Below are 15,248 nucleotides of genomic sequence, written 5' to 3'. Positions count from 1 at the left end.
CAACAGACTCTAATACAGATCACGCCCTGCAGTCATAGTAATGGATTGCCCCCTTCTCCCCATCGTGTGTTAAAGCATTGAAATTGCTTTTACCACACACTTCTATATAGAATCAACAAAAAAATTCTCTGGAAATAAACTGAATACATTTTTACAATAGTCATTAAAACAGATGAAAACCTGATTACCTGGTTGCATGTTATATTATTCTAGGCAAATGAGATGCAACCGAGTTATTGGAGCTACGTGACTTTGTCTTTGACTATGTCCCCATGCTTTTACTATTAGTACTATTCATTCTTCTTTAATTACTAGTGGACCTTTACATTAATTGGTCTAACATTTAGAGATTATTGTAGAACTGTGTCAGAAAGTAGTAATTGAGACTAATATCGTATGGTAGTTATGAATGGAATGACTCTGATACCGAATGTGAAACTGTTTATCACTGACACCAGCTATCACTTTTTCATGGCTATCTCAGTGTACATTTTCAAGAGTCTAGACAACACTTTTGAGTATCAATAACATATGTATCTTAGTCCTTTGATTTGATATAAAAGATCCATTCACCACTATTCATCTTTTTTCAGAGTTCAGATATTGTGTCTGGATCCTGTCAGAGGTTTGTTAGAATGTGTGCCTGAATTGCTTATCTGGAGGATTCGCTCAGAACCTGGCAGGACAATCAAGCCATTAATATGTGTCACCGTGTATCTGTATACAAATGCTGGACCAAAAGTCATGCCTTACTAAATCAGGCAAGTAAAAGTGGAAAAGTCCTAGGATCTTAGCATTATTGAAATTTTTAAAATTTTATTAATGTTGTTATACACTAAAATATAAGGATGTTATAAAGAAAGAAACCTTATTTATCAACCAAATCTATATACAAGAACAGATGGCTGCAGAATTTCAGCCAGACGTTCTGTGGTAATGAACGATGAAGCCAGATGGTCAGGCAGTACTCAATAGTGCATCTCTGGCCATTGCTGACAAAATGTGAGGTGGTCGTATCCGAGGAAGCCATCTCGTTTCTAAGGGACCAAGTGCCTACATTTATGAGAAATTATCTTCACACAGGTAACTTTTTTTAAATAACATCTAATTGAAGAAATGTTTAGATATGGCAGACTAATTAATCTGGATGCGAATGCCCAGACGAGAATACCCCTTTAAGTCCGCAACAGGATTTCTAGCTGGTGTCTCTGCGGAAAAAGCATCAGATTTTCTGCAAAAGATTGTGGCCTCAATAACTCGGTAGGTAGGGCTCTATGGCTAAAACAATGGGAAGGGTGGGGGTCTAAAACAAAATTATGTAGTATCCGATTCCAGGGTAAATTACTCTTTGAGCCTGATTTAGACTCTATTCCTGAGGATAGAACTACAAAAAAGAAACAACATTTTTGCCCCGTTAGAGATAATAAAGTTACCTTTAGGGAGAAAAACAACCAGAGTAGGTAAATCGTTCAAAAGGGTGGAGGTTTCCTTTTCAACCCCAAAAATAGAGACATAGTTCAAAGCTATCCTATTTGGGATATTGCCAGCACCAAGAACCTTAATGAAAGTTATGATAATGCTAGTGGCAAAATTGAGAGAAAACATTCTCATTGTTCCACTTGAAGGCAGAAAAGACTAAGACCCTTTTTAGGAGTGTTCCTGGATTCACAGCTCCTTCTTTTCCCAGAATAAAAATGGATGAATTATGCGAGGTGTGAAATGCTTCCAACAAAAGAAACAATGTAGCATTCAAACAGCCATAAAACTCATGGGGACCCTTATGTCTAGTGTACTAAACTTAACCCCCCCCCCCCCCCCCATTAAACAATTGCTGCAAGTAAAAACTTGGTGAACAAGCAATCCCTGCATGCACACAAACACACACCCAAGACTGAAAGCAAGAAGAAGAGACTGAAAGCAAGAAAAGGGCAATTGAGCGGACAGCAATAGTGTTCAGAGCAGGTCCAAAAAACACTCACTAGAAAATAAACACAAAGGGGAATTGACAGGAAAGTGGTGAGAGACTACAAGAGAACAGACAAACTTCACAGAATCTCTCACCACAGTCAAAGAAACAAGCTAATAAGTAAGTATAGCTATTCTCACAGAACAGAGCCATGGATAAGCTGCAGACAGAACAATACCTAGAAAATACTCAATGACAAAACCAGCATTAAATGGAGCCCGACTGCCTCCAATAAAAGAATACAAATTAACACAGCTGAGACTAACAAACACCAGCAGGTAAACATCAGAAACAAAAAGACAGATGACAACAACCAAGCTACATAGCACAGTGGTAGAGGACCAACTAGAAAGGCCACAGGACACTGGTTCAAAGCCTGACGGTCAGATGGTGCCGAAACCACACAAGGACATTACAAAAATGAATATTGTCTATTTGGAACTAGAATCATCTCCCCATAGATTGGGAAGTTCCAATTCCTCCAGAGTAAAAATAGATCCCCTATGGTGGAGGAAAAGACTAAATTTGGGGAAACGGAATCCTTATTCAGTTTTAACCATTCAGATGGATGCCAGCCATTAGGGTTGGGGAACTCTCTTACCAGGGAAGAACAAGGCATCTGTACCACCGAGATAAGAACAAAATCTTCAAACTACAGGGCACTTCGGATGGTATGGGAAACCCTGAAAGAATCCACTCAACTTCTGGTGGGGGTCTTTTGGTGGGGTGACAGGTCTTTAAAAGACAACAAGATTAATTCTAGTTAGACCATTTTGGTCAAAGAAAAACTGATTTCCGTCCCTCAGTAAGATGGCCTTGGAGGATTCGATAAACCTACCTCTAAACCCAGACCTTCTACTACAAGGACCAGTTCACCATCCAGATGTTCAGCATTTAAATTTAGTGGCCTGGATCCTGAAAGGATCCTACTAAAAACAAATGGTCTCCCTGACAAAGTCATAGATACTGTGGTGGATAGCAGAAAGCCAGTAATTCTGCTCTTTTTCTGAAGATCTGGAAAATGTTCTGTTCATGGCTCTCTAAAGGGCTAAAACCAAATACATTAAAGTTCAGATCTCTGTTCAGAGTATCTTATTTGATGCTTCCCTTTCTGAGCATACTTGGTACAAAAGATTTATGAAAGGATGTATTGGGCTAAAACCTACCTTTAGGAGTCCTGTCCTTCCATGGGATCTTTCTGTAGTTTTAGATGCTTTTAAAAAAAAACCTCCCTAGGGCTTGTTTTCTGCGTAACTAATTGCACTTACAATGATGGTATTTAATATTCCATGACATGTACTGAGAAGCTAAAAAAAATTCCAAATGCAGTGAAATTGGTGAAAAAATGCATTTGTGCCATTTTCTTGTGGGCTTGGATTTTACGGCTTTCACTGAGCGCCCCCAAATGACATGTCTACTTTATTCTTTGGGTCGGTACGATCATGGGGATACCAAATTTGTATAGGTTTTATAATATTTTCATACATTTACAAAAATTAAAACCTCCTGTACAAAACAAAATGATTCCTTCTGTTCTGGCACTAATAACTTTTTCATACTTCAGTGTACGGAGCTGTATGCGGTGTCATTATTTGGCAAATGAGATGACCTTTTCAATGCTACCATTTTGAGGACTGTATGGACTTTTGATCACTTTTTATTATTTTTTTTTTAATATTTTGCAAAATGGCTTAAAAGTGGCATTTGTAAATTAGTTTTTTTGTTATGGGGTTAAACACCTGGAATAATCGTTAATATATTTTGATAGATCGGCCAGTTTGGCGAGCGGTGACACCTAACATTTTTATGATTTTTACTATCTATTTATATTTACATCAGTTCTAGGGTAAGGGGGGGTGATTTAAAATTTGGGGGGTTTTATTTATTTATTTTTTTACTATTTTTCATACTCCCTAGGGTACTTTTAACCCTAGGGTGTCTGTATTCAATTAAGACAGCCTTGGGTCTTTGTATGACCCGATCATTTGACCAGATCGCTGCTCCCCGATGACGTCATGGGGAGCGATGATCTTCACCATGATGGCGGTGCCCATGCGCTGGCATCTTTTTGAAGTTGTCGGTAGCTTTACCAGTGGCTATTGCAATGTAAACACCCGCAAGCGGTGCATGTAAACTCTCTCCACTTCCTGTCCCTACAGATAATAGGAGCAACTTCCAGGTGGGGCATGGTGGACTTCTGAAAACCAAATCACTGGTTAGTTTAATTCCTTTTTTGTAGTATTACAGGGTTTTAGGAGGTGACAGGTTCCCTTCAAATAAGAAAGAAAGGTAAAAGGAGGTAAAAAGGAGTACACAGGGAAAGATTTCTTTAACCCCTACGGGACACAGCATCTTTTGGCCTAAAGGACGCAGCCCCATTTTTCAAATCTGGCCTGTGTCACTATAAGTGGTTATAGCGTGGGAACGCTGTGAGATATCCAGGGGATTTTGAGATTGTTTTCTCGTGACACATTGTACTTCAAATTAGTTTAAAAATTTGGATGAAATCTTTTGCGTTTAGTTATGAAAAAAAACAAAATTTGGCAAAAATTTTGAAAAATTCTTTATTTTCAACGTTCTAAATTCTCTACTTTTGATTCAGAAAGTCATAGCACCCAAATAAATTCATAACTTACATTTCCCAAATGTCTGCTTTATGTTGGCATGGTTTTTTAAGATTCCACATATTTTACTAGAATGTTATGAGGCTCAGAATTTGGGTGCCATTTTTCACATTTTTTGTAAAATCGCCAAAACCTGTATTTAGATGGACCTGCTCAACTTCTAATTGACACTGAGAGGCCTAAATAATAGCGAGACTCGTAAATTACCCCATTGTGGAAACTACACCCCTCAACATATGAAAAACCACTTTTAAGAAGTTTGTTAACCCTTTACGTGTTTTATAGGGGTTAAAACAAAATGGAGGTGGAGTCTGCAAATTGTAATATTTTTTCACAATACACTCATTTTGGGTGGAAAATTTTACATTTCTAATGGATAAAATGAAAAAAGGCTCCACAAAGTTTGATACGCAATTTCTCCCGAGTACACCGATACCCTACATGTGGTGGTAACCTGCTGTATGGGCGCACGGCCGGGCATAGAAGGGAAGGAGGCGCCATTCAAATCAGATTTGCTATGTCACATTGTACAGGCTATAATTTTTTTCTTTTTTTTATTGTGCACCTATAGGGGCTTATTTCTTTTGCCACATGAGATGCACTTTTCTAATACATAATTTTGGGGCATCTATAGCTAATTGGTGAGATTTAATTAACTCTTTGTTGGTGGAGGAAATGAAAATCATCAATTTTTAGGAAAATTTTTATGTGTTTTTTTTTTTTGGCCGTTAACCATACCATGAAAATAGTATATTATTTTTATTCTTTGGGTCGCCACGTTTATGAAAATACTTCATTTATATATATTTTTTTATTTTTTCCCATTTTTACTGTATAAAAAGTAATTTGGCAAAATTGTTGTTAATTTTAGCATCACCGTCTTTCATATGCATAACTTTTTTATTTTTCACCTCAAAAATCTGTTTAAGGGCTTATTTTTTGCAAGAATGATAGCTCTTTTTAGTGGTCTTATTTTAGATTGCGTAACTTTTTAAAATCACTTTTTTAGAGCATTTTTAAAGGGCATTAATAAAAAATCATCTTTAGCAGAGAGAGTTTTTTTAGGTTGTTTTTTACGGGGTTCACTTTGCGGATCTAATAACGATTCTGTTTTATTATACAGATTGTTACGGACGCAGGGATACCAAATATGTGGGGGTTTTGTGTATTTTATTCAATTGTACTGAATAAAAACTAATTTGGAGAAAATCTTATTCATTTTAGCATCACCATCTTTTTATATGCATAACTTTTTTATTTTTTGGCAGATAAATCTTGTTAGGGGCTTATTTTTTGCGAGAACAGTTGTTCTTTTTAGTGGGCTTATTTTGGAGTGCATAACATTTTTAAATCACTTTTTAGAGCATTTTTTATAGGGTATTAATTAAAAATTATCTTTTTTCGGAATGTTTTTTGCGTTTTTTTCCTCCGGCGTTTACCGTGCGGGTCCAGTAACGATTCTGTTTTATTATGCAGATTGTTACGGACGCGGCAATACCAAATATGCGGGGTTTTTTTGTGTTTTTATGTTTTTTATACTTTATTAAGTTTTTTTATGGGAAAGTGACATTTTAGGGGCTTATATTTTTATGTATTAATTTTTTATTTATTATAATGTGTAGTGTTAACTGTTTTTGCATATTTTTACTTATACATACTTGAACTTAAACCAGTGATGCTCTGATCACTGGTTTAAGTTCAATACACTGCTCTACAATACTATTTTATTGTAGAGCAGTGTAAACTGTCTGAGCAAGCTTGCGCATGCTCAGACAGTTTACAGCCAGACCCGGAAGGGGTCTGGCTGCCATGGAGACCGGGCAGCTCCGGGGCACATGCCAGTCCTCGGAGCTGCCCGGAAGAGGATCGGATCCCCCGGTAAGCGGCACGGGGGATCCGATCCACAGCGCTAACACCGTTACACGCCGCGGTCATGTTTGACCGCGGCGTGTAAGGGGTTAACACCCGCGATCGGAGCCGGCTCCGATCGCGGGTGTTAGCGCAGGCTGTCAGCTGTACTAGACAGCTGACAGCCGCTGCTTCTGGTACCGGCTCCGTTCGTGAGCCGGTGCCAGAAGCAGGACGTTATAGAACGTCCCCGTGCGCTAAGTATCTAGCCCCGGGGACGTACTATAACGTCCAGGTGCGCCTAGGGGTTAATAAACTGAACTATTTATGTAAATTTGTTGAGAGTTTAGTTACACTTTAATTTTACCAAGATATTTTAAGAATGAGACAACCCCATTAAATGGATAATGAGTTTTATAAACAGGAGTGACACTACGCCAGTCTGGTTTAGTTTAGCGCTTATATTATCTAAGTCTCATCTATAAACTTTTCATGGCAGTGACAATAAGCATTACCAGTTGGTACTATTGTATTTTAAGCACTGTACCTTAATAAAAGAGTTTAATCCCTTGCCGCTGAAGCCACTTTTCACCTTCCTGACACGACCCATTTTTTCAAATCTGCCCTGTGTCACTATAAGTGGTTATAACTTTGGGATGCTTTAACATATCCAGGTAATTTTGAGATCATTTTCTCGTGATATATTGTACTTCTTGTTAACTGAAACATTTTGTTGATATTTTTCAGTGTTTATTCATGAAAAAACATTTAGCAACAATTTGAAAAAATTCTCAATTTCAAATTCAAAATGTTCTACTTTTTCGACACATAGTGATTACACCAAAATAACTTGGTAACTAACATTTACCAAATGTCTGCTTCATGTTGACATGTTTTTTTATGCATCCTCTCATTTTTGTAGGATGTTATAATCATACAATCATACTTTTGAGGGACCTGCTCAGGTTTTAAGTCACTTTGAGATATCTAAATAATAGTACAAACCCATAAATAGAAACTACACCCCTTAATGTATGTAAAACAACTTTTATGAAGTCTGTTAACCCTTTAATTGTTTTACAAGGGTTAAAACAAAATCAGGTAATATTTTGAAATGAAAACTTCTTTGGCTAAATGAATGTATTTCAAAAATTGTACACATTCTCAGTGGATAAAATACCAAGTATAACAATACCCCATATGTGGTGGTAAAGAGCTGCATTGGCACACGCCAGGGCATTGAAGGGAAGCTGCGCCATTCAGAGCAGATTTGCGTTGTCACTTTTTAATGGCTATATCTTTTTTTTTTGCAAGATTAGATGCACTTTACACATAATTCATTTTATCGGGTCTTTAGCTTATTGATGAGATTTTATTAACTCTTGAATGTATGGAGGAAATGAAAATTATGTATTCCGGTTTCAGATTTTTTCAATTATTTTGGGCCATTCACTGTACCATAAAAATAATATATTTTATTCTATTGATCGCTACGATTACGGTGATACTTATTTTATATAGTTCTTTAACCCCTTCCCGCCGCAGCCCTTTTTTTTCGTTTTTGCGTTTTTATTTTTCATTCCCCACAATCAAAAATCTGTAACTTTTTTATTTTTCCATGTATAGAGCTGTGTGATGGCTTACTTTCTGCGTAACAAATTACACTTCAAATGGTGGTATTTAATATTCCATGCCGTGTACTGGGAAGCGGGAAAAAAATTCCAAATGTAGTGAAATTGGTAAAAAAACGCATTTGTGCCTTATTCTTGTGGGCATGGATTTTACGGATTTCACTGTGCGCCCCAAACGACATGTCTACTTTATTCTTGGGGTCGGTACAATTACGGGGATACCAAATTTGTATAGGTTTTATAATGTTTTCATACATTTAAAAAAATTAAAACCTCCTATACAAAAAATTTCTGGCGCTAATAACTTTTTCATAATTTGGTGTATGGAGCTGTGGGTGGTGCCGTTTTTTGTGGATTTTGATGACGTTTACAATTATCATTTTTAGGACTGTACGACCTTTTGATCACTTTTTATAGAATTTTTTATTTTTTTTTTTAATGGCAAAAAAGTGCCATTTTCGACTTTGGGCGTGATTTTTTGTGTTTATGATTTTTACTGTTTATTTATATTTATATCAGTTCTAGGGAAAGGGGGGTGATTTGGATTTTTAGGTTTTTTTATTATCATTTTTTTTTTAACTTTTTTTTTATTTTTATTTTTACTAGGGCTCCCTAGGGCACTTTAACCCTAGGGTGTCTGTATGATCCTATCATATACTGCCATACTACAGTAAGGCAGTATATGGGGATTTTACTACTCATACATTACAATGTGCTGATAGCACATTGTAATGAATGGGTTAACCCGAAGTAGCTTCAGGTCTTCGTGAGACCCGAAGCTACCATGGCGATGGATCACCACTCCCCGATGATGGCACGGGGAGCGACGATCCTCAGAAAGATGGCGGCGCCCACGCGCCGCAATCTTTTTGAAGCCGCCGGCGATCAGCAGGAAAATGCCTGTGATCGGTGCCGGCACCGGTCGCGGGTGTTACCGGTAAGCCTTTGCTGCAATATGCAGCAAAGACTTATCGGCTATGGAGAGGGCTCGGCCCGCGAGCCCTCTCCATGCACCGGGACCCGACATGTGACGTACTATTACATCACATGTCGGTAAGGGGTTAAATATTTTTACAATTGTACTGAACAAAAACTAATATTGAGAAAAATCTAATTTGTCTTAGTATTACCATCTTTTCTTAGACATAACTTAGACATTATAGTATTTTTCAGTTTACAGAGCTTGTTTCTGTGTGATGAGTTGTTCTTTTAAATGGTACCATTTTGGCGCACATAACTTTATTTGTTCACTTTTTGGAACATTTTTTTGTCAAGTTATACTGGGTATTTTACCAGAGTTCACTGAGCAGTTTCCAATTTATTTTACAGATTGTTATAGACGTAGCAATACCAAATATGTGGGGTTTTTGGTTTGTTTTTCTACTTTATTAGATTTGTATAAGGAATGATGGTGTTAAGTGGACTTTTACTTTATTTACTTAATTTTTTTATGAAAAAACTTTATGAATTGATTTTAACTTTTTGAGGCAGGGCCTGGCCTGCTGAAACATTGCGCAGCCTCGGGGCATCAGAGGATCGGACCCACTGTTAAGCGGCGCTTGGGGGCTGATCCTCATCAGAAGCCCCTTACGTGCTGCGTGTTAGTGGATAACACCCAAGATCAGAGTAATCTCCGATCATTTTTGTTACAGGCAGGTGTCAACTGTAATATACAGCTGACACAGCAGCTTCTGGGACTGGCTCCGGGAGCTGGTGACAGAACTTGGACCTAATATTATGGTGCGGGTCGGCAAGTCACTGCTGCCCATGGTGTACTATTACGTTAAATGTCGGTAAAGTCTTACAAACCAAATGTAAAAAAAAGGACAAAGCAGCACTAAGTGTAAACAGTATTTCCCCAGTACCAGCTCAGGGCCTAGACATGGTCCATCCAAAGAATAAAAATAAGGCCTATTGCCCACGAGGGAGTGTGATGCGATTTACTTGCATCACACTAACATTGTAAGCTTGCCTGAATGTCTGACTCAAACTGTTAGAGACCAGAACTGAACTCAGCATGTCAGTTCAGTTCCAGTCTCTAAGCATTCAGGACGGACATTCAGGCAAGCTTATAATGCGAGTGTGGGCAATAGAACTAAAATAGTAGCAGCACTCCAAGAATTTCAATAACCAAAAGTTATTGGTGGACATATGAATTAAAGCACCTTAACTATTGGTTATTGGAATCCTTGAAGTGCTGCATTTTTCTTTTTTTTTTAAATAATGTATGAAGTATTACCTGGTATATTACAGGATTAAAAAGGTCAGTTTGTCTAGTGCCAATATTTATTTTCTTTTCAGTTCTGTCTTAACTTTGATGAATGAAAACAGTAGTATTTGACCATAAAAATGTAGTTATATAGGTTGATTTGATCTACCTGCATCTTTATTAACCTAATCTTCTATTCCACAATGAACTTAGGTGTGACATGATATGTAGCACCTTATAGCTAAAATGGATGGCATGTGCAATTTCCAGATTTATGTATCGGGTGTCAGTTTATTTTCTTATTGTATGTTCAGACCAGCAAGTAGTCTTGCTTAATATTTATTTCAAGACCATTCCTGGCTGAGAAATTTCTTTTCTTCCAAGAAACTCATTTTGCTCTGTTATAATTATATTTGGATTCACTGGGAGTTGCTATGCCTTCCAAAATTAAAACAGATGTATTAAAAAGAACACTTATTATAACTTTGTATAGCAACACTTACTAGTGATTGCAAGATGGCATGATTGGTGGCATTCATACAGGAATCAAGAGGAAATGAACATTCTCCGTCGCAATAAAATGCTGAGTACCCCTGTGGAGCTATTACCCAGTCCTAAAGAAGTAAAAATACAAAAAGGTCAAAGAATTTAAATAGTGTACTGATGGATAAAATTTGTATTTATTAGATGGCGGCAGCCTAGAAATACAGATCAATAGCTTTAATTTAGCTCATATATTTCATGGAGCCAATAATATATGAGTTCCACAATTCAAGAAAACTTAGTTTTGTTTATTATACTTTTATATTTTGGTTATTGTTATGACACATATTGAAATCATGTTTTAAGGCCACTAGATGCTAGATGAAAGGCATTGGGAAAGATAATGGGATCTGTGGTAAAGAAAGAGGGAATGTAAGTAGATATGACTATAAATATGTATACTTACCAACCAACCTAAATCACGAAAGCTAACATACAACTCATGTCTTTTGCACACTTGTCTTCCATCAGGTACATGTACATGATCTAAAATGGCAAATCAAATTTTATAAACATAGATGATAAAGTACATTTTTCTTATCTGAAAAGATAAACTTCTACAGACATTACGTACCCCAAATTGTTAGGAAGTTTGGAAATATCTGTTGTACCCTCCACAAATACATATTCTGGCTACACCTACAGAGTTGAGTATCACTGTAAGTGTGTTTGAACAAACAATCATAACTGCCTATGCGCTATCCCTGGGCTCCAAATTACAAACATCTTACAATATCCATGCTCAATTCAAAGGGAACCTGTCAGGAGAAACTGACCTAACAAACTACTACCAGTATTTTATAAGGCAACTTAACAACTTCCAGACCGTGTTCCTTTTATGGACCTGCGTAATGGCATTATCTAGAAAAGTTATTTTGAATTGAGAAGTTGGCTGCATAAGGTCTAGGAGGCTGAGTATTAAGCACTGAAGTCAAGCCCGTCCCACCTCAGAATAACCCCTTTGCTGTAATTAACAACCATATGGACGATGCCCATCACAGAAGAGGGGTTATTCTAAGATTGGGGGAGCTTGACTTTAGTGCCAAACTCTCTGTCTCTTTATAAAAACTGATTTACACCTCACTTCAGTTGATTTTCTGAATGATGCCACCACAATGGTCCATAAAAGAAACATGATCTGGAAGGTGTTTGACAACATACTAGTAGAGGTTTATTAGGTCAATTTCTGCTGACACCATCCCTTTAATAACAATAACTTAACCAAAATCCTTAACCAAAAGTAGTATAAAAATACAAGTATATAGCAAATAAATTGCCCATAATAGATAAATTAATATTATGCTAAAAGCTCTTCAAAAATAAAACTAGCATGCTTAAATATATTCACAAGGCCACACACATCCAACGCTGAATGTAAAGACCTCTGTTTTTGATGGAAGGACTGTTATATATTTATCTTGACTTTGCTAGAGTTTTGGATACAGAATATTTATGCTGCTTTAGTTATGAAAACATACAAACTACTGGAAATCTTTTTCCCACAATAAAAATGTTTATAGGAAATAACAATATAGAGTCAAAAAGGATTTCATAACCTAAACCAATCATAAGCAGGAAGTTTATAGTTGGTGTGGCATCTTTTGGATCTTGGTTCCCTAAACACACTGGCAGACATAGTGAGAAGAAAAATCATGTTTAAGAGCCATGTGTAGGATGGTTCCTTACCACCCAACAGTAAATGTATCTAGTGCTACTCTGTAATAATTATTGACCCTAAAGTATCCAATTCTCAATCTAATTTTGCTCTTACACAGTTTGGCTGTCCAATGATAAATAGAATGATTAACTCAGTTTCCTATATGTTTTTTTACACAATAAATTTTCTTTTATTGAAATAGGAAGTTTTAAATAGAAGGTGCGGGTCAGAGCCAAACAGCACAGTGAATGTATAATATAATAAAAATAAATATGACATGTAGGTAAACCTGGCTATATGAAGTTACATCATATAAAATGGGCTGTAGAGCCCTAATAACAAAAGCAAAACTGTATCTTTGTATAAGGGCTACAATTAAGAAAAATTGAATATAGACAAACAAGAGAAAATGAAGTGAGAGAAGGGTGGGTTAATCTTGTGTCGGTGCTAGGAGTGGTTATTTGACCTGAAGGGAAAGTAGGGAGGCTGACCAGTGGGAGGGGTGCGTTTGGAGACCAGAATGTCAAAAACTTATCTTGCCCATTCTTTAATATTAAAGTGAGTTTTTTAAAATTAATCTTATAACAGTTTAGCCTTCTCTTGACCAGAAAAAAAATCTAGGTCAGACTTCTCTCATGCTGCAGCTATAGTTTGGTAGCCAAAAAAAGGTTAATGTATTGTGGCGAGGCCTGAGGAGTAGTACTGTATAACATTCTCATGTGTACAGAATGAATTATATACACAGTACACCATACACATATTTAAATTACATGAGTTTACATTAAAACCACAAAATCATTTTGTTTCAAGCACAATGCACATGTATTAAAGAAATTATTTCCTTTATACAAGTCTTACCGAAGACACCAGGTAATTTGTTGGGATGTGGAAGATCATTGTGTTTCTTCTGTTGTCTTTTTTTGAGCGGTTTAATTGCCCTTGTTGATCTGATCTGATTTTTACTTGCCCGAAAAAATGTCACCATGAATGGCTGTTTGGAACGAGGTGCTCGTCTTCCTAAGATGCCTGCGAAGCTTGGATCAATGCTCTGTCCTGTTACATTGATACACATTATAACACAAGTGTTAAATGTTCTGTGCTATAACATTTGGAGAAGTATTGTGTCTAAAAAGCATTAGTTAATTTTGTGTAAGAAATTTATAAAATGGTGATGCATTTTATAGTGAAATGCCTGTGTTTATACAGATAAATGAGAGAACCAAACCACTGCTAAAAATTGGCCACACATTAGGAATACTAATTCTGTGCCTCTCATCTGCTTGTAGAGCTTGTAGCTCCAGGATGGATTTCCAGGTTTGTTTGTTTTTAGATCCACAGAGGTGGAAGCATAGTGGGGGTATTAATCAAGGCCTAGACTGACATACAAGCACTTAAATAGTCGCAGTTCCTGGTGCAAGTAAGTGGGGATGGCCACAAAGTTGGCAATGCTGGGCGCCAGGCCTGGTGTAGAATCGATCTAGCCACATGGCCATGCACCATATATACTAAGAGGCCACAGGGGGAACATCCCCCACAATGACCCAGTGCTTGATATACAAATCCAAAGAGAGGCATAGAGTCTCCGCACTGCTCAACTTGGTGCAGACCCGCACAAGTGTCCTTTTTAGGAGGTGGGATCTTTGAGGCACTGCAGTGGTTCTGTAAGGTTCCGTCACTGGTGTTGCTCGAACAAAACAGTCCATAGTAAGCATACATAAGAGAAAAAGGCGGCACTCACCGAGCATGTGAAACTACTTCTTTTATTCAGAGGACGGTGCAGTACAGGGGAAACACTGGAGCCAGACGGCGACGGGCCGTTTCGCGCTCACTAGTGCATCTTCAAGCCGTTGACCAAACGTTCAACGGCTTGAAGATGCGGTAGTGAGCGCGAAACGGCCCGTCGCCGTCTGGCTCCAGTGTTTCCCCTGTAGTGCACCGTCCTCTGAATAAAAGAAGTAGTTTCACATGCTCGGTGAGTGCCGCCTTTTTCTCCAATGCTTGATATATTTCCCCAGAATGTTTATTTCGAAATTGGAGCATAAAAGTTATTACCTCTCCATAAAATATGAATATGCAATGTTGTGCCACCACAGTATCAGTAAGTCATGTTAAAAAGGTTTTTTTAAGTATCATGATGACAAATGGATTTGCCAAATTTTTCAACAAGTTTTCTGAAAAGATTTGGTCTTTTTGAGATAATGAAGGGACAAGTTCATTTAACAGCTTGTAATGAACTTTGGCTACAGAAACTAAATCAGTTCTACAAAAAAAGTTCTTCTAAGCCTTATTGAATAAAAAAAGCCAAGATGACATCAACCCATCTTTAAATGTGTATTGAAAGGCAACACATATTTTCCCCATTTTATGATGGTTACTATCAAACCTCACCGTCGTCATTCTCCACATAGAGGCGCAGTCCTGAATTATATTTTGAGTTCAGCAACCAGTGGTTACTGGCTGCTGTCACATCAAAGACTAGCCAGCCTTCATCTCCAGCCTGTATGCTCTCGTGGTCCAGCAAAGTTAACTCAGGCTGTCTATAAAGAGAGATGTTATTAGATTGTTGCATGTACACTAATTTATATTTCAATACCAGGTAACCTGACTATGGCTGCATTCAGACACTATCTTTACAAGTATTACAAATCGCATTCTGACCATAACCATAGAATCATAAGATATAATAATTATAGTATCATAATAAGGATCTACGTTTCTGGAAGTTGGGTCAGATTCAAATTGCCGGAGTATTACGGATTGTGAAACACGG

General features: G+C 37.4%; 1 protein-coding gene across 1 annotated transcript in view; it reads right to left on the bottom strand.

The window, feature by feature from the left end:
• The window catches only part of LOC140116599 (bone morphogenetic protein 8B-like), a 36,866-nt gene that overhangs the window by 2,563 nt on the left and 19,055 nt on the right, over nucleotides 1–15,248 (bottom strand). Inside the window, exons 4-7 of the mRNA XM_072133081.1 lie at nucleotides 14,867–15,015; nucleotides 13,337–13,531; nucleotides 11,228–11,307; nucleotides 10,782–10,892 (exon numbers count right to left, since the gene is read on the bottom strand). Of these exons, the coding sequence (XP_071989182.1) occupies nucleotides 10,782–10,892; nucleotides 11,228–11,307; nucleotides 13,337–13,531; nucleotides 14,867–15,015 (535 nt within the window). The remainder of the gene's footprint in view (nucleotides 1–10,781; nucleotides 10,893–11,227; nucleotides 11,308–13,336; nucleotides 13,532–14,866; nucleotides 15,016–15,248) is intronic.

The sequence above is a fragment of the Engystomops pustulosus genome, chromosome 2 (genome assembly GCF_040894005.1).
Source record: "Engystomops pustulosus chromosome 2, aEngPut4.maternal, whole genome shotgun sequence".
NCBI lineage: Eukaryota > Metazoa > Chordata > Amphibia > Anura > Leptodactylidae > Engystomops > Engystomops pustulosus.
Note: the sequence above shows the minus strand (reverse complement) of the source record. Positions and strands in the feature narration are given on the sequence as shown.